This window comes from Mytilus trossulus, chromosome 5 (genome assembly GCF_036588685.1).
Source record: "Mytilus trossulus isolate FHL-02 chromosome 5, PNRI_Mtr1.1.1.hap1, whole genome shotgun sequence".
Classification (NCBI taxonomy): Eukaryota; Metazoa; Mollusca; class Bivalvia; order Mytilida; family Mytilidae; genus Mytilus; species Mytilus trossulus.
In genome coordinates, this window is record NC_086377.1 from 46,252,312 (window position 1) to 46,279,627 (window position 27,316).

A 27,316-nucleotide genomic window follows, 5' to 3' on the forward strand; every position below is an offset into this window, starting at 1 on the left:
AATCATGTCAGTACCAAAGTACTGACTACTGAGCTGGTGTTATCCTCATTGACTGATAGTACACCAGCAGAGACATAACTATTTCAGTGTAGGTCCATGTTTAAGATACAAATATTTGTATTGCATGGAAATAACATAGAGTATTTTGAAAATGTAAGGGAACATTTCTCATTTTCAGTAGCACTCCAAAAGTCTCTGATGGACGCCTTCTATTTAAGGTGGTACATATCAATACCTACAGGGAGATAACTCTGTGGAATCAGCTATACGTTTTAATCACGTTGTATTGTTAAGGAAATATCAAACTTTTCAATTATCAGAATTAGAAATTGTCAAACTGCTATATATCCAACCATTTTTTCCGAGAAAGTAATTGGTTCAAGTTTTTAGAAATTTTTATATTTTTTTTCAAAGAGTCAAAGTATGTTTTTTGTCAACATTTTTTTATGAAAACTAAACGAGCAAGATGACTTTTTGGCAAAGTGTAGGGTACTACCTTAATGTTCAACAAGAACATTCACGAAAGATTTGCGACATGATATTCAGCAACCAAAGAAGGATCAACCAATCTTATTGTTAGTTCTTTAGAAACTTGAATTCATGTCAAACAACAGTTTTTTATCTATTAGTTTTTTTTAATTGAAAAATGCCGGATTAACTTGTTAATCATCAAAACAGGGTGTTGATTTTTATTAATTGAAAAACGCCGGATTGACTTGTTTATCATCAAAACAGGGTGTTGAGTGTATATAAAAGGTTAGGATTTTAAATGGTAGGGGATGAAACTGATTATGATATTAGAATAAGTTCCTAATAAATATGGTTTGCTACTATATAGGCGGTTGTATGCTTAAATTATATTGTATTTAAATGTTAGTCATTGATGTTGTTCAGTCTAACAATATGTTATTGTTTTATGTTGTACGTTTGTCATTTGATTAATGATTTTTATAAATTGAATTAATAAATTAATTCAGAATTTATATTAACGTACAAAATAACAATTGTTTCTTTTTCTTGTAGATTGGCCTAGACAGACAGTGATGATGCCGTAACTTTTTGAATTTTTCTTGAATAAAATTAGATTTGTACTGCACATTGTCTCGTATGGTGATCCACATCAAAGGTGTTGAGAGTTAATTTGGTAAATAATTTATGTTCCTTTGAATTTCTGAATTGGAACATAAAAGCATTTAACTACACCCGACTTCAAACAAAGCTTTTTAAATCTATATAGGGATCGCGTTAGAGCATAACACCTTTTTTGCTGCCACTATTTTATTTTGAGAAACCCGCATGTAAACCAGGATTAGCATAGCCATCCGGAGCACATGAGATCTTACAAAGTGTTCGTAGCGGTTCGTGTATTTCACAACGTCGTATGTGAATAGTCCATACACAAACATGCATCGAATCTGATTGGAAACAGCTATTTTTTTTCTAATATGTTAGTTTAAAAATCCGATGTAAACCAAAACAACATTATTGTTTCTATATCATTATCAAAAGTATCAAGAACAATAATTGAGGTCATAGGTCTAAAAGTTTGTTTTTATCTTCAATATTTAACGATTTGATAGTTTTCAAAAGGTGCGCTGTGATATTTCTTAACATGTAGGTTCAATCAACTATTGCATAAAATAAGTGTCAGCACGATACGATTTTCAGGTAAGAGGTAAACTATATACATGCATCGCATGTTTTAATCTTCATGTATCGCATGTTTTAATCTACATGTATCGCATGTTTCAATCTACATGTATCGCATGTTTTAATCTACATGTATCGCATGTTTCAATATACATGGATCGCTTATTTTACTCTACATGTATCGCATGTTTACTGTACCTGTATCGCATATTTCACTCTACATGGATCGCATGTTTCAATATATATGTAAAGCATATTTCAATCTACATGTATCACATGTTTCACTCTACATGTATCGCATAGTTCACTCTACATGTATCGCATAAATCACTCTACATGTATCAGATATTTCACTTTTCATGTATTGCATATTTCAATCTACATGTATCGCATGTTTCACTCTACATGTATCACATGTTTCACTCTACATGTATCGCATAAATCACTCTACATGTATCAGATATTTCACTTTTCATGTATTGCATGTTATACTGTACCTGTATCACATGTTTCACTATTCATGTATCGCATGTTTCACTCTTTATATTTCTCGCTCTGCATGTATCACATGTTTAACTTTAACTGTATCAAAGATTTCAATCTACATGTATTGCATATTTCACTCTACATTTGTTGCATGTTTCATTCCTCCTGTATCTCATGTTTACTGTACCTGTATCGCATGTTTCACTCTACATATATCAACGTTTCACTCTTCGTATATCGCATGTTTCACTTTTCATGTATCACATATTACACTCTTCAAGTATTGCATGTTTAACTGTACCTGTATCGCATGGTTCACTGTACATGAATCGCATGTTTCACTCTTCATGTATCACATATTACACTCTTCAAGTATTGCATGTTTAACTGTACCTGTATCGCATGGTTCACTCTACATGTATCGCATGTTTCACTCTTCATGTATTGCATATTGCACTCTTCATGTTTTGCATTTCATACTGTACCTGTATCACATGTTTCACCCTTCGTGTATCGCATGTTTTACTGTACCTGTATCGCATGGTTCACTCTACATGTATCACATGTTTCACTCTACATGTATCGCATGTTTCACTCTTCATTTATCGCATGTTTCACTTTTCATGTATCACATATTGCACTCTTCATGTTTTGCATTTCATACTGTACCTGTATCACATGTTTCACCCTTCGTGTATCGCATGTTTTACTGTACCTGTATCGCATGGTTCACTCTACATGTATCGCATTTTTCACTCTTCATGTATCGCATGTTTCACTTTTCATGTATCACATATTGCACTCTTCATGTTTTGCATGTTATACTGTACCTGTATCACATGTTTCACACTTCATGTATCGCCTGTTTTCACTATTCTTGTATCACATACTGCACTCTTCATGTATTGCATGTTACATTATAATGTATCTGTATCGCATGTTTCACTCTACATGTATCACATGTTTCACTCTACATGTATCACATGTTTCACTCTTCATGTATTGCATGTTACATTATAATGTACCTGTATCGCATGTTTCACTCTATATGTATCACATGTTTCACTCTACATGTATCACATGTTTCACTCTCCATGTATCGCATGTTTCACTCTATATGTATCACATGTTTCACTCTATATGTATCGCATGTTTCACTCTCCATGTATCGCATGTTTCACTCTCCATGTATCGCATGTTTCACTCTCTATGTATCGCATGTTTCACTCTCCATGTATCGCATGTTTCACTCTCCATGTATCGCATGTTTCACTCTACATGTATCGCATGTTTCACTCTCTATGTATCGCATAGTTCACTCTACATGTATCGCATGTTTCACTCTCTATGTATCGCATGTTTCACTCTCCATGTATCGCATGTTTCACTCTCCATGTATCGCATGTTTCACTCTCCATGTATCGCATGTTTCACTCTCCATGTATCGCATGTTTCACTCTCCATGTATCGCATGTTTCACTCTCCATGTATCGCATGTTTCACTCTCCATGTATCACATGTTTCACTCTCCATGTATCGCATGTTTCACTCTACATGTATCGCATGTTTCACTCTCTATGTATCGCATAGTTCACTCTACATGTATCGCATGTTTCACTCTCTATGTATCGCATAGTTCACTCTACATGTATCGCATGTTTCACTCTCTATGTATCGCATGTTTCACTCTCCATGTATCGCATGTTTCACTGTACATGTATCGCATGTTTCACTGTACATGTATCGTATGTTCCACTCTACATGTATCACATGTTTCACTTTAGCTGTAAATATGATGTGTTTTGGTGTACTTTTTAATTGCTATACACAAAGGTCCTCCTCGCATACAAAAAAAGAAGGAAGAAGGAAACAATGAATATGATGATCAGTTTTTTTTTATACGAATCAATAAATCTAGCAAAACAATGTGTAAATAAAAATGTTTAAGCAACATATGTCACAAATTTTACCACATCTTGGAAGATAATGTATACATGTACTATTAATAATCAATTAAAATAGATCAACCACCTAAAAGGTAATTGCCATCAAGGAAGTTACAGTTCTGTTTAATCATCTTTGTCAAGGACATATTGGTGAATGTATTGAAATAACCGTTTTTTTATTTTCGTCAATTGTCTGGACAGAAAGATACCAAAAAAGGTTAGGTTGTGATGTTTTCATGTGAATACATTGAAGTCTTACGTATATTATCTATTTTCAAACAATTCATCGGGATTAAGTTCTCTATGGTGGAGCAGGTATTAATTAAAACGGATGTAAAGTTGGTTCAATATTATACATTCAACATTTGAAATTATTTTTTCAATTTTTTTTTGGCATTCATTTTCAACATTTAACATTCGATTTCAACATTCAACTTTTAACATTAATTTTTTTTCTTGCCTTTATTGTTCAAATTCAACATTTGATTTCAACATTCAAAATTCGAATTACACATCGTATGTTTACATTAAAATAGGAATAAGAAGGAACGGATATTGTGATACTACAATCAAACAACTGTTTTAATGTGATCATTACATAAGGTGAATAAGAACAACTGAAGTGATCAAGACTTTGAAGTCGATTTGGCTTTACTCATAATGCGATCATCAAATACCATTGACGTGAATTATTTATAACAACAAGTAAACAACCACACTTTCGCTTAAACACACATTCACGCACTCTTCACGACAATCTTCATTATTTAATAAATAATGTTTATCAAATGTGTATTGACCAAACAACATCTAAACATGTACTTTTCGAATCGTATCCATTATTCATATACAACAAGTAGCAATTATGTTCAAAAGGACAACGCCGCTGCATATATACACACCGAATAAAACGGAAACATCATCTACTTATGAGTTCAAGAGCAGTTGAGAATAGGTAAATAACTTTTGTCTAATATATTATTCTTTCTACTTTCACATACATCTCTTTCAAGCCTTATCCCCTTAATAACTTTTGTCATTTTTTACTGATGAAAGTGTAAATACGCCAATTGTGTCATGGATTAAAATCCTAGTGAAATCAACCATTGAGGTCTTTAAAGAAAGACAAATGCCCTATGTTATATGCCCTAAGTCGATTGACATTGGACGGAATATTGGTCATGACTGCGTTCAAAATATGAATTATTGATAAGCATTGTTATGTTATGATATATAACTCATTGTGACAGTAAAGTTCGTGGTTCAAAGTTTATAACCAGATTCTTTACTGGTCAGCATCACTAGGGCTTAAAGTATGACGTGGCTGAAAAAAACGTAATTGCAAAAAAAGAAAAATCAATTAATTTCCTCTCCAAAAAAAATCAACGATTGTTACAACTGATCATGTAAAACATTTAAGCCAACGTTATGATAGTATATAATTTTACAAAAACAAAATATCATAGTACTGTAATTATTATCTATGCCGAAGACGAATATCTGCAGATGACAATTGTATTTATCAGTGTGTGATCATACCCCACCTCAACAATCATGAACACAATATCCTTTCGTTCATACAAACATTTACATCTTACAGTTTACACGACAACCTTTATTATTAAATAGAAAATTATACTAAATATGAATAAACTCATCATAGACTCCTCAGTGACTGTCGAATCCAAAAAATATTTAAAGGCAAAATAAAGTACGAAGTTGAAGAGCATTGAGGACCAACATTCCTAAAAGCTTTGCCAAATTCATCTTAGGTTATCTTTCCTGTGGTAGAAAAGCCTTAGTATTTCAAAAATTCCAAAGTTCTGTAAATAGTTAATTTATCTACATGATCATATAAAGGAAGATACCTGTCAGCACAGCAGTGCTGACCTCTGGGCTGGTGGTACCCTCGGAGAATTAAAACTTCACCAGGAGTGGCATCGAACTAGAGGTTGTGAATAAACTCATCATAGATACCAGGATTACATTTTGTATTTACGCTAGAAGCGCGTTTCGTCTACGAAAGCTCATCAGTGACGCTCGAATCCCCCAAAAATTGTTTGTGATCTAACAAAATCCATATACTAATCATAGTTTTCAATGTTTTCTCATGAATTACAAATGTACGTTGAGCTTACTGAAATTCTGTAAATATTTAGATATAACAGTTAAAAAGCATTGTATTTCACAACCCCATCCTTACTGGATATACACCCGATAAACTGAAAAACACATTTACATATGAGTTTAACAGCTTTTGATTATCATAATTGAATCATTTGCGTCGTATATCAGACTTACTTAAACATTTGGTTTGTGAAAGCCCCCCCCCCCCCCCCCCACCCCCTTAATGTCGTCAGTCATGCTACAATTCATAAAAGTGTACAATCTTTGTGAAATTGTTAAACAATATTTATAAATAAAGACAATTGTTCTCGGTTATCTTCTTTTATTTATTATTTTATTTATCTTTTAGATCTTTTAGAGTACATACAATCTAACTCTCTTTCATCTTGTAACAGCATTAAACATTTGAATTTTCTACTCTTTACACAAGTATTCCACATTTTAAACTAAAAGACAAATTGAAAGAGTTGATATTACTTTGCTTCATAAAAAAGAATGGCCAACGTAGATACAAGTATCTTGTCTTAGGGAGGGATACATCCTACTTTGTAAAGAATCACTCTGATTTAAACAAAAAATTCTCTGAAACTGATATTATCAAGACGCTTGATTTCTTGATTGACAATGGGAACAAACTGTGCCCCTCTACTCGTCGACTTGTTTCTTTATTATTATGAGGCTGACTTCATTCAGGAACTTCTTAGGAAGAAAGATGAGAAGTAAGCAATATCCTTTAACTCTACTTTCCGCTAAATAGATAATGTTCTTTCACTAAACAATTCAAAATTTGGTGACTATGTGGAACGCATTTATCCCATCGAACTGGAGATAAAGGATACTACAGATACAGTTAAGTCGGCTTCATATCTTGACTTACATCTAGAAATTGACAATGATGGTCGGTTGAAAACAAAAATTTACGACAAAAGAGATGATTTCAGCTTTCCAATTGTGAACTTTCCATTTCTACGTAGCAACATTCCAGCAGCACCTGCATATGGGGTATATATATCCCAATTGATACGATAATCCTGTGCTTGCATTTCCTATCATGATTGTCTTAATAGAGGGTTACTGCTCACAAGGAAGCTATTAAACCAAGAGTTCCAAATGGTGAAGTTGAAATCATCCCTTCGTAAATTTTACGGACGCCATCACGAGTTGGTTGACCGTTATGGAACAACCGTTTCACAAATGATATCGGATATGTTCCTTACGTCGTAACTACAATCCCCTTCCCTTTCATGAATGTGACCTACCAAATTAGACTTTTTACCGGATTTGTAATCACATAAGCAACACGACGGGTGACACATGTGGAGCAGGATCTGCTTACCCTTCTGGAGCACATGAGATCACCCCTAGTGTTTGGTGGGGTTCGTGTTGTTTATTCTTTAGTTTTCTATGTTGTATCATATGTACTATTGTTTTTCTGGTTGTCTTTTTTCATTTTTAGCCATGGCGTTGTCAGTTTGTTTTTTACTTGATGAGTTTGACTGTCCCTTTGGTATATTTCGTCACTCTTTTAACATAGGTCAGCATAATTGATTTTGATCTCCGTTCAAAAATAAGAATCATTGATAAGGTTGGGTATAGTATGCTATCTTATTCAGTGTGTGGCATATCCTATGACAGGTAAGATCTTTGTTCAAAGTTTATGCTCCGTAGATGACCTTTACATATATCTACGATACTAGCGTATGAAGTGGTAGAAAACAATGTTAAGCATAACAGGAAAATAATTTTCCTCTTCAGAAAGAAAATTGTATAATGGGCATAATTTGTAAATAAAGAATGTATCTCGTTCACCCTCCATATCTATAGGGAGTTATCGCCTTTCGGTTTGGCCATGTTACAGTGTACTCATGTAAGACTTAATCATTTATCATTTTCGGCTTTTATTTACCCTCATCATGTGTGGTTGTAAATTCAAAGTGTTTTTTTTTCGATTATAAAGGGAAATAGTTTATTGTTTCACAAGAAGCGGCGTTTGCGCTGAGGTTAGGGTTAATTATAGATAATGAATAAATACATCGGCGTGATCAAACTTTAGAAAGAGTTTATGTTTTATTCAGGCTAATGTTGTCACTGATACATTTATTATAAGCAACAGTCATGCGGTTCCCGGACTGTTCGTGACGTCTTTCCACTAGATTCGTTGCGTGTTTACAAATTGATATTCCCGTCTTGGAGATCAAGATGCCTGTGTAAGCCCTCACATGCTACCCGAGCCCCACATTTAATCCTTGTTACAACTGATCATGTGAAACATTTCATTGGGATAAAAAAACGATGTGATAGTATATTATTTACACAAATCAATTATATTCAACTGTGATTATTGTCTTATACGAGAAAATACTGAAAATAGCAATTTAATTCATCAGTACGTGATCACGCACATTTTATCAACAACATGATTAATGAATAACAATCTTTAAACCGGCCACTTTTTGCTCACACAACCATTCACATCATGCACTATGCACGACAATCTTCGTTGTAAAATATAACACTTTACATTCAATGTGTTTTGACCTACATGTAGCATTGATACATAAATATGCACTTTACCAATTATAATTTTCAACATGCTCTCTAAATTGCTTGAATATCTAAAATTATTGTTAAAATTAGGATTACATTTCACATCCCCATGCAAACGGGACATAGCTTCATATATATACCCCCAATAAAACAGAAAACTTCATTTACTTCGGAGTCCATTAGCCTTTTAGAATCATATTTGAATCACTAATGTATCGTATACCAGGCTTTTCATTTTTACATTTTTTTATTCCCCCTTAGTGTATTCATTCCTAATATTATTCATTAAAAGATGAAATTGTTCATTAAAATCTATCGATAAATGAATGCAAAAGTAGTATACCGCTGTTCAAAATTCATAAATCGATAGAGAAAAAACTAATCCGGGTTACAAACTAAAACTGAGGAAAACGTATCAAATATAAGAGAACTACGACAAAGCAGAGACACAGCACCGAAATGTAACATACACAGAAACGAACTATAATGTAACAATGGCCTTTTTCCTAACTTGGTACAAGAAAGACATGTGTCCTCGGTTTTATCCCCTGATACTATTGACATTGGACGGAATATTGGTCATTACCTAAGTTCAAAATATAGATCATTGATAAGGTATTGGTATATCATGCTATCTTAGTTAGTGTCTGTAATATATATATCCTATGACAGGTAAGATCTTTGTTTAACGTTGAGGCACTGACGATTTTACCATTCCAAACATCTAGGAACTTCAAGTATGAAGCGGTTATAAAACATTTATTAAAAAAGAGGAAAAATAATTGATTTCCTGTCGAAAAATAAATTGCATTTATTTAGTGAACATATTTTCTCACAAAAGTATTATTTCACTGAGTCTGACAATTCGTACCAAACATGGAAGTTAAACTAGTTGCAACTGGCTTTTTATTCTTTTTCTAACGTTTTGGCAAATCATGATGTTCTGTGAAAGAATCTGGTCAGTCATTCATGTTAATCGTTTGTTGTTTCTTGTTAGCCATGGTTCACGTTTCCATGCAAGTGCTTTTTGTAGACAACTATCAGGTTTGAGTTTTCCAGACTGTCGACGACCGTTAAGTGGCCTATACACTTGCGTACAATCATTGTATTTGAAAGGAGTAGGTTCAGTAAGACCCCTTTTTGGCTCCAAAATAGAGCAGTTTTACAAAATTGTGAAAATGTAATATCTTAGCTATTAACTGGAAAGTAGAATGCTTCAGCTACATAATTATGGGCTGTTTTTGACAATACAATGCACATATATCGAGAACTTGCATCGTTAAGTCATGACAAATTACTGAAAATCCGTCTGAAATGAAAGTGACCGCATTCGTGTTCATTCATAATATTGAAATGCAAGTTGTATTTGATGATAACACTGACTAAATCAGTTAAAATTTTTCACATAAACTAATTGAATCAAATGAAATAGACACCTAAGTGTTTAAAAAGTGTCCAGAATCGTTCGTTAGATGAACCTATAATTTAAAGCCAAAATCGGCCCTTACCAGACCTACTCCTTTGTATTTATTTGTTTGGCTACAAGAACACTTCTTATTTATAAGTAATGACCCATGTAACAACTGCAAAAAGACTGGAAGGTATATGTAGATGTCTTATTGATAATCTCTTCTATTTTGTAGCATTACAGTACGGCATGCATATAGATACCAACACAATAACAATATAGGAAAAGTTTAATTGATAATGTATGACTAATCATTCAGTTAAATATTTTGACGCTAGATTTATATGAAAAAAATAACTGTTAGTCATTCGATCCTTATAAAATATTTAAGACTAGCTTGTTTATAAAGACATGTAGCTCTGGAAATTTTCTTTTATATAACTTCTGAAACTCAAATATACTATTTGTACAAAGAGTAAAAGTAGTATACAATGTATCACTGAATGAATTGGTATTGAAACAAAATAAAATACAAAAGTTATCAATCATTAATACGAGTAACTCATATATATTGAGTGAAATGGAAAATGTTCTCCATTTAGGGTATTTAAAAGTATGCTGTATGTTTGAGGAACTTACTAATTTTAGAAAAAAATAAGATGCTGATTCGCTGGTTTTGTGTTCTGTCTGTCATAGTTGGTGTACTTGATGCAACTCCTATGGTTCAAGTGACAGATAAAGGCAATGGAGTATTCAAGGGTCACTTCATATTCAACCTAACTGAAGATTTAGTCGGATGGAAAATGCAGATAGACTTTTCCAAAGCAGTCACAGGACTCACGGTAAGCTAACATCTAGATGTATCTTGTTGTTTCTAAGTTGTTGTATCATGGACGTTTTTGTTTTTCTTTCACTGGTAAATGAGAATAATGCTGATAAGGTTTGAAAAGTCTGATCAATACATTACGTTATGTTCATTTTTTCAGTTAATTTTCAATTAGGAAGTTTTTGTAATGTTGAAACTGATTTCCCGCAGTCAATTCAGTTCTGTTCAGTAGTATTTGTAGACAATTCAGTATTTCTAATGAAACAAATATAATAAATTTGATGTATTTTGTCTATTTCAGTCTCCAGTCGGCCTGGAATTTGTAAAAGATTCGAACAACGAAACAGTTCATTATATTGTCAACAAAGATCACACTGGCATTCAGACGACTAAACACCAGTTTGATATTATGGTAGAAGGAAAAACAAAGGACGGAAGTGTTCCATCTGCGCAGGCGATTTTGCAAAACATGGGGCACGACACTTACAATGTACCAACACCACCAAATAGTACGTTATTATCAAATATCAATGATACCATATTGTGAATATGAAGAAAAATGTTCAGGGTTTCAAAAATCTGTTGTTTTTTTTACAAGCATAATGAATGGATATGAACCAGTAACATAGCGAATAGTTTAAGTTTGAATTTTTGTCAAATGTCAATAGAGTTACCAGTTTTTCAATAATATGGAACATTGTGTGTTAAATCATTGACACCAATAAGCATACAATATATATGATATGCTACGTCGAACATATCTAAAATATTAGCAAGTTATAGAACTTTTATATTAAGTCATTTTAGATGACGTCATGATCCTTTTTTAATGCCTTTCAGTTGTCTATCCTATAGCCGATCTTAATTCCTTCTTAATAGATCAAACTTTATATTATCGATTTATTTGCCTATTTGCATAGCAGAAATTGTATTTTGATGTCAGATATTTCAATACACATAAACATTTCTAAACGATTAAAATGCAACATTCAAATTCATAAGTTTTATAAAAAAAAATGTTCGCATATATCTGAATTCTTAACCGCAAATGTCCGGAATATGAAGAGCGTCCTCTGTCTGTGGTTTTGTATAATAGATATTTTTGCAACGTTTAAGGTAGTTCTCCTGCACAAAGCAAGAAAACCTCTATCATTATTTACTTTTTAATTGTATTTGCAGATGATGGAACAAAATACAATTACGATGAAGTTTTAATGAAATCTATTATGTTCTATCGCGCTCAACGGTCGGGCAAACTTCCTGCTAATAATAACATACCGTGGAGGAAAGACTCGGCACTCAATGACCGGGGACAAAACGGAGAGGATTTAACAGGCGGATGGTATGATGGTAGGTTCATTACCGGAATCATTTTTTTTTTTAAATATTTGTGAATATAAATGATTAAGACAAAAATACGGTAAGCACATTGATTTACTATTGTCTGTTTTACACCCATGTGTGAGTCTTCTTAGTTTGTAATTTGGTACTCAAGACGCGTTTTCGTCTTCTTTGTTTCAACGATCGAAACAAAACGTGGAAAAATTCATTAGCAAAGTGTAGCGAAAGACAAGTGAATCAAACAGTTATCTGGTAATGATATTCATAACTATATGTGTCTGTTTTAAAACAGATACTTTCTATCAAAAATCAATGACGTTTGTTTTTAAGATGTAACACATAGTTCGTTTTTTTGCGTCCGTAGATAAGCTCAGTTCGTTTTTGTTAAACAAAACTACAATAAAATGCAAAATATCCATATTTCCTTTGGTTCATGTTTTACATGTTTACTAAGGCTTCGATAACTTGTAAATTAAATAGGCATTTTCAGCACCAGACTGATGCAGATTTTTTGCAACACTACTTATTTAAAGGAGTAGGCAAAGTAAGACCCGTTTTTGGCTCCAAAATATTGCAGTTGTATAATATTGTCAAAATGTAAACGTTTAGCTATTTATTGGAAAGTAGAAAAATTCTGTTATTTACAGTGTATATGTATGGACCTTTTTTGACAGTACAATGCACATTTATCGCGTACTAGCATCCTAAAGTCATACTAGATTACTGAATAATTTTTAGACGATTTCCGTCTGCAATCGAAGTGGCCGCATTTGTGTTCATTCTTAATGTTTAAATGTTAATTGTATGTTATATTATACATAACATTTATAACGATTGAGAATGTAAACGGATGCGGCCACTGTTATTCTTGGCAAAACCCACCTAATGAGTGACAATTTGTGCCATATTTGATAGATTTTACATATCCAAGCTTGAATTGGGGCGTCTTTTATGACTAAATCAGATCAAACATTTCACATACACTATATAATTAGACTGAAGTAGACACTCAAGTGTTTAAAAAGTGTGCACAATATTTCATCAATTGAACCTTAACTTTGAGGCCATTGTCAAACCTACTCCTTTGACTAAAATGCAAGTTATCCTAAGTCAACGAGAGTTGGAACCACGAAAATAAACGAATCCACAGTATTTGTGTTTAGATGTACGATAATTGTCTTGTAATCGTTTTTCGAATCTATTACGGCATTATCATTTTGTTTTTTACCTTTGTGACCTCATGCATTACCAACTGCGTGAGGGCGTTATAGCCTGTCAAGATCATCAGAAAAACAACTTATATGTTTTCTTGTATTTGTAGCTGGTGATCATGTAAAATTTGGATTTCCACAAGCCAGTGCTGTTACTTTAATAACATGGAGTCTCCTACAATACAAAGACGCATACAAAGCCAGTGGACAATTGGATGACATGTATGACTGTATTCGTTGGCCTCTAGAATGGTTACTCAAATGTCATACAGGACAAAATGAACTTTATTTTCAGGTACAGCTTTATTTTGTTTTTGATTTTTTAAATAAATGAAGAAATTTTTATAAGTGATCAATTCTCATCTTAAATAAAAGAAGAAATAAAAAGTTATCGTTTGTTAAAAACACATGCTTGAAGATTGGAAAAATAAACTCACCTTCCTCATGAAGGTTAGAAAAGCAAATAAACATGACGAACGGCTTCGAATCAATCAATGTTGAACATACTGTAAAAACACAAGTCAATTACCATGTACAATCAACATGTTTCTTAGTTTAAGATATTTAATTAAGGAATGACTGTAATATTTTTTTCTGTCTAAGAAGAATTCGAAATAACATAAAAAATTTGGTGCACACTGAATAACGCGCGTAGCGGGTTGATTAACAGTGTGCACCACATTTTTTATGTTATTTCGAATAGACAGTAAAAATATTACAGTCAATTCTTATAATTTAATTCTAAATTCCATTTTAAACCGTAGAAAATCATGAAAAAACGTTGATGACGTCACGGTCACATGACTGAATTATGTATATGGGCTCATAACAAAATGACGTCAGCCAATCAGGAGACGCGTTACATCCAAAATTAAATTATTGCAGGTTGATTGAAAAAAAAGGTATGAAATGGTAAGCCCATTTGATAATTGAAATCATTCTATATGGCGGTAGTACTCCAGTTCCGCATTTTACACAACCATTGTTTCAAATATAAACAAATGAAATAGTGAACTGATCTTATTAACGGTCTTGTAAAAATAAATATAATTCTATATTAAGGTAGGAGATGGAAATCTAGATCACAATTTCTGGGGAAGACCAGAGGACATGACAATGGCGAGACCATCATTTAAAGTGACATCTGATAAACCAGGAAGTGACATAGCTGGGGAGTACGCAGCCGCAATGGCTGTTGCATCAATGGTGTTTAAAGATAAAGGTTGTTAATACTTAAGATTTCAAATGTTAACCTTGCTGAAATTCAGTGATATATTACAAAATGCCTAACAAAATATATATCCTAGAAAAACTTTTAACATTTCACAAAAGCTAAGATCTTGTTGATCTAGGGACAACGATGAAATTTGCAAAGGATATTCCAAAAAGATCTTTATAAGAAGCTTACAAATCTATAGTTGAGACTAGTTATATTAAAACGCCTTGATTGCAATCGTTAGTTTATTAACATGATAATACATTGAAGACTGTAAAGTTTATACATGTATGAACGTCAGTGTGACAAAGGCAAATTGGAAAGAGGACATATCCCCCACCCCCTTAATGTGTTTTGTATATCTGTTTTTATTTTTTCTATTCAAGAGGATATTTGATGAACCTGCAAAGATGTAAAGATAATTAGTCATGTTACTATATACACATAGGTATTTGAAAGTAGACTGAATCTTGAGAAAGGAATACACAACCGAAAAAAACCCATTCTCATTGAAGTATACGCAATATATTTGATTGTTCATCTTCATCTTTTATTATCATATCCTACTTTAGCTTACATGGACCATTGTAAAATATTGTCATCTTTGCCCGTACAATTCAATTTACTCATTATACCATTAAACAACGAAACTTGTTTTCTACCAAAAGAAACCGTATAGGTAAAACTAGTGTAAAAGTGAAAGGTTTTACATATATATATATATTAAATTGTAATATGGCAGACAAATTAGACATGCATAAATTATATGTTTATGCTTTTAGATCCTGCATTTTCTGCCAAACTTTTGAATCATTCAAAGCAGATCTATACATTTGGAAAGACTTATCCAGGAATATACAGTCAAAGTGTTAAGGAAGCCGGCCCCTTCTACGGGTATTATATTAAATAAATTAATATCTTAAGAATATTTTTGCAATTGACTAAAGTCTTGTAGGTTTGTTTGAGATCTTTCGTACGCGTTTTTTTTCCAAATTTGTGAGATGTATAAAATTATAACAAACGTATCAATATATTCTTATTCCAATGAGTTTGTGTTTTCTACTTATTAAGCTCTACTTCTGTTTGCATTCGGTTTCCTCAAAATATGAACCTCAAATCCTTTATTTAACCATATAAAGTGTCACACAAAGTTCCCTGACCTCATCCACATATCCTTCTTCAAATTTCTATATATAAACTAAAATGATTGCTTACTTTTTTGCATATGTTTGGGTCCGAGCGGCAGCAATGCGTTCTTTGTAGACGAAACACAAGTCTGGCAATCATTGCAATACATTTTCAAGTCTGATGAAGGTTTAGTTTCTAAATAGTTCTTCCTCGGATACATATGTTCTAATGATTTTATTGGTGAAATTCTTTGGGTTTTCGCCACTGGAGTCAATTTGAATGATAATGTACGCTATGTTATATCAACACAAAATGAAAAACAAGATGTTCTACTTGCAATTGAAACTGCGTCTGTACTGTAAGCTGAAAATTGGAATGTGAACTGAAACGGTGATGTCGTATTTTATATTATACAACGAAACGAGTCCTAATGAGTACATAGACGCCAATTTGTGACGGCGTTTGCGCATATTAAACAAAAATGCAAGGAGCTACATATTCTCTGTTGAATTATGTGAATTGGTGGTGTCGTATCATATTATACGATGACAACATGTCCCCGTGAGTACATTGACACCGATTCGTGACGGCGTTTACGTATATTGACAACCAATCAAAATTGCATAGACATAATCATTGTTTGTGAAAGATGTGATTATGAAATTAAATGTGGTTTACAGATCAGATGAATATCAAGATGAAATGGCAGTTGGGGCAGCCATGTTATACTTAGCAACAAATAACACCCAGTACTTGACAGATGCTGAATCTTATCATCAACACGGAAATCAATGGGGACAATCGTGGGGAAGCAAGTTTACTGCATCTATGGTAGTTATAAAATTATTAGAAAAACTAAAGCTCACCTTATCCCAGGATTATATTACTTAAGCCGTATTTGGTACAACTTTTTGGAGTTTTGGGTCCTCAATGCTCTTCAACTTTTTACCTTATTTGGCTTTATACCTATTTTGATCCGAGAGCGTCACTTAAAAATGTTGATTAATCAAGCTTTTCGATGATTTAAACTGGTAATTTCAAACATCTGTATGTATAATGAAATGTGTCCTGCTGTTGTGTGATTTTCAAGTTTACCTTGCAGGTAATGACAAGATGTCTAGATTTTCCTAATTATTTGCTATTCGTCACATCTCTACCATTGAAAGTTTTCTGAAATTTTGTGGTTCAAATTCCTTGAAATTAATTTTTTGTTGTCAACAGGTAAAAGTAAAGAGAAGTCTTCACAAAGTTAACATTACAATTTTACTGTTTCAGATTTTGCTATATCAGATAACAAAGAAAGATGTTTACAAACAAGACATCGAAACTACATTCACTAATTGGTTACCTGGGGCGACAGGCCCGAATGCAGTTCCCTATACACCAAAAGGCCTGGCATTCCGAACTAAATGGGGTTCTCTCAGACATGCGGGTAATGTTAAATAAGACATTTCGTATTTGCTAAAATATATCCTAAATGTTAATTTATAGGCTTATATTAACTCATCAAAGATACCAGGACTAAATTTTATATATACGCCAGACGCGCGTTACGTCTACAAAAGACTCATCAGTGATACTCGAATCCATAAAAAACATTAGAACTGCTAAAAAAAGTACGAAGTTAAAGACCATTGAGGACCAAAATTCCTAAAAGTTATACCAAAAGCTAAGGTAATCTATGTCTGAGGTAGAAAAGCCTTAATATAGACATTATAAATACATTCACACGGATTTCTTAAAGTAAACTGTAAGTATACATTCCTTGTTTTTTAGTTCTCGTACATATTTTGGTTTCGTATTTTTAGAGTGTCTGATAAAAGTAAACAAACAAAGATGTTTGAAAAATGTTGATTAAAAACGTGTGTTTTTTTTTTATTAAATACTCCAGGTGACATACTTAGAAAAAAATGTTTTACCGAAGTACATTTTGTTTGTTTTTAAATTTAAAAAGTCGAATATTTTTATTCTAAAACAAATAAACTATTTTCTATTTTTTTCTTAGCAAATAATGCTTTTATGGCACTTCTTGCTGCTGAATCTGGAATAAATCCTACAAAATATCGAAACTGGGCTAAAGGTCAAATAGGTTATATCCTAGGTGATACCGGAAGAAGTTATGTTGTAGGATTTGGTGTTAACCCTCCATCACATGAACATCATAGGGCAGCGTGAGTTTATATTGGATTATTACTGATTCACTGTTTGAATTAATAAGTCAGGTCGTTTAATGTGTTCGTTTAGTAAAACAGAGGCGAACGATATCAGACGGATATTCAAACTCACAAGTTAACAAAACAAAAAACAAAAAGGGCAACGAGAAATTAGCCAGTTTATTGTCTCATGTTTTCCCAAATACTGACAAATTGTTTAGTTAACCCTAAGACAAAAAATTAAAAAAAAGAACAGTGTTCACTTCTGTTCCAATAAAAATGTTTACATGTATCAAGCACATCAAATATGTGTAAAACCGCACGTCAAAAATGAATATCCCTGAAAATATGCGTGTAACTTTTAAGTAAAGCAATTTGTTTACACTAATATCATGAAGTACTAATTTTGTAACAGCTTATAACAAAATTAATATTTTTTTAGCTCATGTCCGCTAATTCCAGCCTCATGTTCACATGATTTTTATGAAATGAAGTATCCGAATCCACACGTTTTGTACGGGGCAATAGTTGGAGGTCCGGGACCAAATGACGAATACGATGACGTACGTTCGGATTATGTCCGAAACGAAGTGGCTGTGGATTATAATGCTGGATTTCAAGGCGCCATTGCAGGTAATCACAATAATTCAAAAATAATATAATATGCATGATGGGTAATATTTTCAAAAGTGTGCACAAAAGTGTCGTGGTTGGTCAAAAACGTCATTTACGATCAACGTTAGTTTCATTATGGGTACGAACAATACAACTACCCATAGTCCATTGGACTGTGCAACGGCTCATTGTGCTCTTTAAACACGGTTATTTCTACTGAATTACAATAAGTTTTTGACCGAGTTTTCTGTGAACCAAAAATTACGCCCAGTAGATTGTGATAAAACTAACCTATTAAAATCTAGTCAAAAACAAGTTGAGTAAAAATAAAGATCAACGAAAGAAGTTAAGACAAACAAAAACCCAGCAAAACGAGACATTAACAATTAACTGTTCTTGAAACAACTGTTTTTGTGTAGCAATAGCGAATACACACACATAGAAAACTATCATTTACATTAAAATAGATATAGGAAGATGTTGTGTGAGTGCCAATGAGACATCTATCCATCCAAATAACAATTTAAAAAGTAAACCATTATAGATTAAAGTACGGCCTTCAACACGGAGCCTTGGCTCACACCGAAAAACAAGCTATAAAGGGCCCCAAAATTACTAGTGTAAAACCATTCAAACTGGAAAACCAACGGTCTATTCTATATAAACAAAACGAGAAACGAGAAACACGTATATATTACATAAACAAACGACAACTACTGTACATCAGATTCCTGACTTAGGACAGGTGCAAACATTTGCAGCGGGATTAAACGTTTTAATGGATCCAAACCTTCTCCCTATATTACTAAGTACTATAACATGATTGATTGTTAGTTGATTAACGTCCAGTGGCAAATATTTCATGCATATTTAGGACGAGAACAAGTTTACAATAAATACAATAGGTAAGTTGTGACAATACAGGCCATCTGGGATGATGGTCGGAGATAGTACTTTTACAAATTTAAATAATATGAGTATCGACTTGACCTTTAGTATACATCATTTGACTGTCGTTATGGTTTAGACAGACACATATTTAAGATATGATTTTTAAAGTCGCTAAACCCATATTCTGCATTACAACATTCTGTCAGAGAGTATGAACTTTGATTTCTTCTAATAATATGTATCATGTTACTTATTTGTTCAAATACTTTAGATTTCTTTTTCAGACAAATTTCAATAATTTCAAATTTATTATCTGAATAGAAAACGATAATAAGTAAATCTAACTGAAACTCATAATATACACACACACATATAATTTATATAATGACTTGTTGATAATTAAAACTTATTAGGAGGAGTTTTGTTTTAGATATTTTGCATTAGAAATATGTTAGACTAACTTATTCTTTTACAGGTTTGAAGTCACTACACCTTCGAAACATTCTGGATTGAAAATTGTGTTCTCTTGAAAATAAAGAAAAAAAAATGTCATATATTTGACTTATTTTTAACCTTACCGAATTAATCTGATAGTAAACACACAAGCCTGATCTAAATTGATCTTGATCTGGTCTCAGAATTTTCCTTATTTCTTAAACATAATAATTAAAAAAAGTAAAGGAGTGTATTATAATCACACTAGATGGAATAAAACAAGAAACTACGAAAATTATATAACCGCTGAACATTTTATTAATTAAAAGCTGGCTTATAATTATAAATCACAAAAAATTACTGGACTCCAAGGAAATTTCAAAACATAACAAACCAAATCAAATGACAAGCTCAAATGATAAAACACATCAAACGAAAGGACAACAACTGTCATATTCCTGATTTGGTACTTGAATTTCTAAATGTAGAACATGGTGGATTAAATCTAGTTTTATAGTGCTAAACCTCTGAGTTGTGTGAATTGGAATACATAATAGTGAAAAAGAAGCTACTGTTTACTTCCATCCTCTTACACAAAAAAGCAAATGATTTTTTTTCTTCCTGAAAACATGTACTCATGGTCAAACGATTAACGCTGATTTTTGAATCGTTTCTGGTTATTAACTATTGATTTTAAGACAGAAACCGTAATAGTCAAATCATATACAAAACCAAAATGAATTTACCATTGCTTGAACCCTTAGATTCGTCATTTAATCTACAAAAACAGAATTGATGAATTATTGAGACCCATATATATAGTATTGGCTTTTAATTGTTTCCATGACTAACTAGGAGAGAGCCATTTATTATCAAACGGACAGCTGATTTTGAAAATGATTAATCACTTTCAAAATGAAAGCCGTTTATAAAGTTTCTGAGTGATTTTCAACGTAAGCATGTTTGACTTACCCGTAAATGTGATCAACATATTAAATCAATAAAAAACGTAAAATCACTAAAATACTGAAGTCCGAGCAAAACGGAAAGTTCGTTATCAAATAGCAAAATCCAAAGCCAAATCACATCAATCGAATGAATTATAACTATCATTTTCACACTTTGAACAGGCATTTGCTTATCTAAAAAATGGTGGATAAGACCTGGTTGTATAGCTAGCTGAACCTCCAACTTCAAGTTCTATTATAAATTTGATTAACTGTTGTTTGATTCTTTATTAACAATTTCAAAGTGTATTGTTCAATTTCAAAAAATATAATCAATGAAAGTTAAACAGCATCGACACATTTGTAGGAGCAACCCTGCTTACAGCACTTTTTCCCTTTAGGGCACGATGAATCATCTTTACAGTATCTGTGGTAATGTCCGTAACAGTGGAAATAAGAACCTTGATCAACTGGACAACGGCGATCTGAAAAAGACAAGACAAGACCATTTATTACAAGTTAGGCACACATAGGATGAAACGCAGGATAACATTTATACATTAGCAATTATGTATGTCATTATACATTTGCAAGTAAGAACGAGAATACTATTCAAGTTAAGGATTTAAAACACTTAAGAAACAGAGAAAGGACGGACAGCTATTCAACACACTGTGTAAACAAAATGTTCATTTATATACAGATATGAATTAATTGGATTTAACTGAACATTTTCTCGTAAGAAACATTCTCTAAACAATATAGGTAAACAGTAAAAAAACCAAAATACTCAACACCGAGAAAAATTCAGAATGGTAGGCCCTAATTCATAAATAAATTTATCACCTTTATTCATAATAAACTAGCATAATATTTTTTGTAAAAAAACACGATAGATTCCTTGCTTTTGGGGATATATTTTGTTTTTTCTATTGAGGAGTTATTTGATATGTATATGTAAATTCGAATAATACTTAAAATTGTGATGTTTTTGTTAATGCGAATACAGACAACAGAGTTATAATTAGCAAAAAAAAATAATTCAAATTTTATTCTTTTTTATATGAATCAAACAGAATGTTTCTAAATATTAAAGAAATAAAATAAATTTTTAGTGTAAAATGACAAAATAGCAATAACAAATGCACGCAATAACTTCTGATTTTTTCAGTTATTTCCATTGCATTCAAGAATATAGTGTCTTACCCAGACAGCATACACCGAATCTATCCATTGGGTCGACGTTACAGAAAGATCCTGCTGGACATTTGTCAGGGTTTGGTATAAGTCCACAGTTAAATCCTGGTAATGGAAGTCCAACTGGACAATCTGGAACGGTATTTAATATTCAAAAAAATACAACAACTCCGGTTCATTGCATTTGTTCGAATTTCAACATTGAGGTGTTGTGTTGATAAAGATGTCATATTAAATAAATATAAAATTGAGAAGGGAATAAAAAAAATGGAGAAAGGAATTTCTTAGTATGAATACATCTTAACATTGCATGGAAACTACCGCATTATACATTTACAAGACAAATTCACATAGTATAATTTATGTTTCTTTCAATGTAATCTTTTGATACATTTTTAGTTGAGAAATATATACAACTTTTGTTTCCGCTAGAAGATGGTTTTGAAATGCCCTTCAACTTCGTACTTTAATTTTTTTTCTTTGTAACTTTTTTTAATTCCAGCATCACTGATGAGTCTTCTGTAGACGAAACACGCGTCTATCGAAAATTGACCCTGTATTTGTTTAAATAATACACAGTTTATCTAAATAAATGCTGGGATATACACTTACTTCCCGGTGGTGTTCCTGGAGGATTTAAAGGAAAATCGTGTTGAACTGCTGCTCCAGTTGGTTTCCCTGGACACTACAATATTATTTAACAATTGAAAGTTACATATGGTAAATGCGTTTTCATATATATTATAAGTTTTAACCCGGATTGCTGTAGGGAATTTCGACTGAAAGAGATTTGTTTAATTTAAACATATTTTGACAATAGTGTACGCATGATTAGGACGAGAACATATAAACAATATAAACGACTAGAGCAGTTAGTAAAAATTTTTAATAACGTTCTTTTTGTAATATTGGAAAAACATATAACCTTATAACACACAGTTGTTGGAAAGTTTCTAAACGCTAATTGCACCTTATATCATTAGAATTTTCCATTCTAAACAGACTTGACTTGGAGTAATCACACCCAGCAAAGCAAAACATACGTCCTCTTTATGGAAGCTGTTTACTGTCGATAGGCAATAAAAAGGAATTGCCAAATTTCCTTATCTTAGTGAAACTTTTTATTCCAATTGAAATATTCTGTAAACATTTGTATGACCATGCAAGATCAAAACATTAGTTGATAGCATCAAAAATTAAGTAAAACATAAATAATTGCTCCCTATCTTCCTATTTACATACCCCCGTTGGTGGACACGGATCGCCTGGTCTACCAGGGAGTGGTGGAAGTCCACGAAAACAGTTGACTCTACATGTTATGCCATCTAGAATTCTATTTTGGTATATACACGGTCCAGGACAGGACGGATGCGGTGAATTTGGCAGAGGACATATAGGTTCTTGAGGACACGGTATGCCTGAAATACCCCAAAAGTGTAGCACTTTTTTAATGTTGTCAATCAGATACATTTGATCAAACACAGAAACCATTGTTGACAAGTGATACTTGATGATTTAGTAGTTGGATGTAATCTTATATCTAATAAAATAAATAACAATATAAAAATTCAGATAATTTTTTTGTATATTCCAACCTTTCATCGCGTTCGCACTTCTTTATTGTATTATTGTAATTGTTGGTCTCGTCCTGGATATACATACAACTTTTGGCTCTGTGCGTAATGGACGCACCAACCGATCAATGTATTGATCATATTTCAAAGTAAGGTCAACCATTGTTGAAAGATAACAGAAAACCGAGAAAAAGGTCTAACTGGGAAACATTTTAGATATTCAGAATGCCTACTTTTATATTAACAATGGTGTACGACTTATGTACCTTTTGAGCGTAATCATAGATATTATGATAAAAGTGTGTGTAACATTTTAATAGTGCATTTAAGTTTTTCACCAAAGTGACGAAAAATAAAGATATCGAACAGAGCGATACCATTAAACATACGTTAATAGGTAACTATGCACATATTTTTGTCATTGGATTATATTCAGAAATGATATACCATTACATTTGATAACACAGGGTTTGATATATATATGAAAATTGATAAACGCTCGGACAAAAGTGAATACGATTTAATTGATTTACAGCAATACAAATCGAACATGCAAGAATGACGTATCATTGAAGTCGACAACTAGACACTGTTAACTTGTCACTGCACTAAATTATGGAAACAGTTGTATTTTTTTTTAGTTATGCCATGTTTATTACATACCGCGTCTACAATCACAGGTCTGGCAGCTATCTTTGCCAAGTTTATATTCTTTCGGGCAACCCCATGGGCAAAGCCTTTGAGGACATGATCCTATAAGAAAAATCAAATATGTCATTTCAATCATTGCATAAGTATATCATCAGACTAGTAGACTAGTCGCTGAAATCCTCCGTTATATATATGTCGTGTACAAGTTGCGATGTTGTACAGGGTATAACGTGTACAAAAATATTGTACATGTTATAACTTGTAAAATGCAAAAATACAAGTTATAACATGTACAAAAGTACCTTGTTCAAAATCGAAAAATAGGGATATGTTTCTATTATCGTAACAGACGTTATAAACCTGAAAAATATTTTCATAACTTTTTTATTATTCCTTCATGTTAGTGTGTTTTGTCCTTTTTTGATATAGTTAATGGCCAGGGGTTGGTATTACGAAGCATTCCTAAGACCTGTCATACGATATATCAAAGGACATATCTTAGAACCTGTTATGTCTATCTATGGTCATATCTTTATTTGATGAATTATAAATGTGAGTGTCCACTTTGAAGGCAATAGTAACATACTTTCATTCTAGTTGACACTAAAAGACACAAGAAGATAGCCAGAACAGATGTGTCTACAAATACAATTGGGAATGAAAATGGGGTATGTGTTTGAAAGATAACAACCCGCCCATGGAGCAGACAACATCAAAATGCCACAAAAACATGTTTTCAAAGTAGAGGATATATATTTAAAACATGAAAATGACATTCGCCTCATGCAATTATCTTATAGTTTATAAAAAAATGAGTTATAAATTTACATAAGTGACATGCTGAAGGCCAAAAATGTTGAAGAGTTGAAGAGTAGATCTAAAGACATTGATAATGAAGCGTGGTCCAATGAAAACTATTTCAGCTATCTCTTGCTTTTACAGGTAAGCATATAAGACATCGTTTAAGTCTTTGCATGCTATACAACGAAAGGGAGGAATATTACCCAAAATTATTAGGCATTGTTCTTAAATTTTTTGGAAGAATTTAGTTACTAGAACTAGTATTTAATGTAATTGTCATTTAGGAAATGCAAGCTTATAGTAAATAGTGTCACACTTATTTAAGCCAAGATGGACTGCATAAAACATACAATTACATAAAAACACATTTTGCCAATATAAGTCATGAAACATATATTCCTGAAATTTTGTGATCATTGTCCTCTACAGAAAAAGACAGGTTCTGACCCTTTTTATTGTTGTTCTTTATGCATTGGTGAATTTAAATGTATATTTTACTTTATTGAGATTTATATTAAATTTTGTACAAGTTAAAACCATTTTTAAGCAATAATTTGTACAGGTTTTAACATGTATGAGGTACTTTTGTACATGTTTTAACTTGTATTTTTGCATCATACAAGTTATAACATGTACAACAATTTTGTACATGTTATAACCTGAACAAAATCGCAACTTGTACACGACATATACATCGTCCATTCAAATTTGAGGGTTCATTTCCTCTGGTAAAAGTTGTCTAAATTAGAATTGTGTGTATTACCGAAATAAACGAAACACAAGGGTGTTATTGACTTGAAGTCAATTTACGCGGAAAGAACATACAATAATATTGTGTAAAGGTTAAAAAGGTTATTTCGATTTAAATAAAGATAGCAATCTGTTAATCAAAATCGGTGACAACATGAATTTACTTTAAAATAATTGTAAAACTACGGGTGTTTACAGATTGTCATTTTATGTGTTGTTGTATTCAAAGTAATCCGAATTAGTCTATTTGTATATATATTTTTAACTTTATGGAGTTATTATTTAAAAAAAACGGGTCGCAAAATTGTAAAACAACAAATATTCTGACGGAAAATGTCTCGTTTTTTCTCTCTCTGAGAAACAATTGTTAATCAATCAATCATAGTTGCCATAAACGTTTGGGCATAGCGTTAAACACACTAAATAAAGCATGTCATCATTGTGAATGGACGCAATATTTTATAAAACTGTATATCACATGACAACATGAAATATTAAAATAAAAACAAATGTGGTATGGTTAATATTGCTAATGAGACAACTTTTCACAAAAGACCAGATAATATAGAAATTATAAATCACCAGACAGCTTTAAACAATGACTTACGTTGATTTATAAATAAAGTGAACATTGAAAAATAAGTTGCGTAGAAAAAAAAACCAACACATGTTTTACTTACTTTTTCTACAATCGCAGGTCTGACAGCCTGTTGAATCATATATAAAGCCATATTCACATGGTCTGTGACATATTGCTTTTGGACATGCTAAAAAACAACGAAAACCAAATTAATGGACAAATGTCAATGTATCATATTATTTAGAGTTTTTTTTGCAATGGTTAACAAGATAAGTAATAAAATACCGGAAATACCGGACTTTAGCGTCAATCATAACACAGGAAAATCAACAAAAACTGAAAAAAATCAAACATTATATCAGCAATGGAACGAGTGAAATCTTAGAAAAGTCATTTTGAGAAGAATATGGTAGTTTGAATCTGGTTTAAAAACATTTCAAAAAACAAAACTCTTCAAAATTATTTCATTGTCTAATATTATCAATTTGCATGTCAGACAATTATCGTCGTCAAACTTAAAGCCATATCGGCACGACGTAAAACATTGTCATACCTTGTAAACATTTACATGTCTGACCATTCTTGTTGTTAAACTTAAATCCATATCGGCACGGCGTAAACATGTTTCTTTCCTGGTACACATTCACATGTCTGGCAATCCTTGTCGTCATACATAGAGCCAGACAGTCATGCCGTAAAAATATGTCTTACCTGGTAAACATTCACCTGTTTTCCAATCCTTCTGGCAATATGACCATAACGTAAAACAATATATAACCGTTTAAACATTTGTATGTCTGACAATCCTTGTCGTTAAACTTAAAGCCATTTAGGAA

At 32.3% G+C, this 27,316-nt stretch overlaps 2 protein-coding genes across 2 annotated transcripts; one reads left to right on the top strand and one right to left on the bottom strand.

Moving 5' to 3' along the window:
- The first annotated feature begins 7,807 nt into the window (after positions 1-7,807).
- Positions 7,808-20,058, top strand: LOC134718003 (endoglucanase F-like). Its single transcript, XM_063580502.1, has 12 exons — positions 7,808-7,844; positions 10,813-11,006; positions 11,292-11,499; positions 12,170-12,340; positions 13,653-13,837; positions 14,605-14,764; positions 15,541-15,652; positions 16,567-16,717; positions 17,162-17,318; positions 17,892-18,057; positions 18,482-18,672; positions 20,021-20,058. Exons 1-12 carry the CDS (start codon positions 7,838-7,840, stop codon positions 20,056-20,058), a joined length of 1,740 nt encoding a protein of 579 aa, XP_063436572.1. The 5' UTR covers positions 7,808-7,837.
- A 1,161-nt stretch (positions 20,059-21,219) lies between these two features.
- On the bottom strand, positions 21,220-27,151 carry LOC134718004 (uncharacterized). Its single transcript, XM_063580503.1, has 7 exons — positions 27,034-27,151; positions 26,581-26,667; positions 24,362-24,451; positions 23,367-23,542; positions 22,737-22,809; positions 22,134-22,256; positions 21,220-21,412 (listed from the first exon to the last, which is right to left on the bottom strand). Exons 1-7 carry the CDS (start codon positions 27,149-27,151, stop codon positions 21,270-21,272), a joined length of 810 nt encoding a protein of 269 aa, XP_063436573.1. The 3' UTR covers positions 21,220-21,269.
- Positions 27,152-27,316: the final 165 nt, after the last annotated feature.

Coding starts and splice junctions, on each gene's coding strand:
- LOC134718003 (XM_063580502.1), top strand. Junction 15,653..16,566: donor GAAGCCGGCCCCTTCTACGG/GTATTATATTAA, acceptor TGTGGTTTACAG/ATCAGATGAATATCAAGATG. Junction 16,718..17,161: donor GCAAGTTTACTGCATCTATG/GTAGTTATAAAA, acceptor TTACTGTTTCAG/ATTTTGCTATATCAGATAAC.
- LOC134718004 (XM_063580503.1), bottom strand. CDS start 27,151: ATGACGACAAGGATTGCCAGACATGTGAATGTGTACCAGGAAAGAAAC. Junction 26,668..27,033: donor GACATGTAAATGTTTACAAG/GTATGACAATGT, acceptor GTTGTTTTTTAG/CATGTCCAAAAGCAATATGT. Junction 21,413..22,133: donor ATTCGGTGTATGCTGTCTGG/GTAAGACACTAT, acceptor TGTCTTTTTCAG/ATCGCCGTTGTCCAGTTGAT.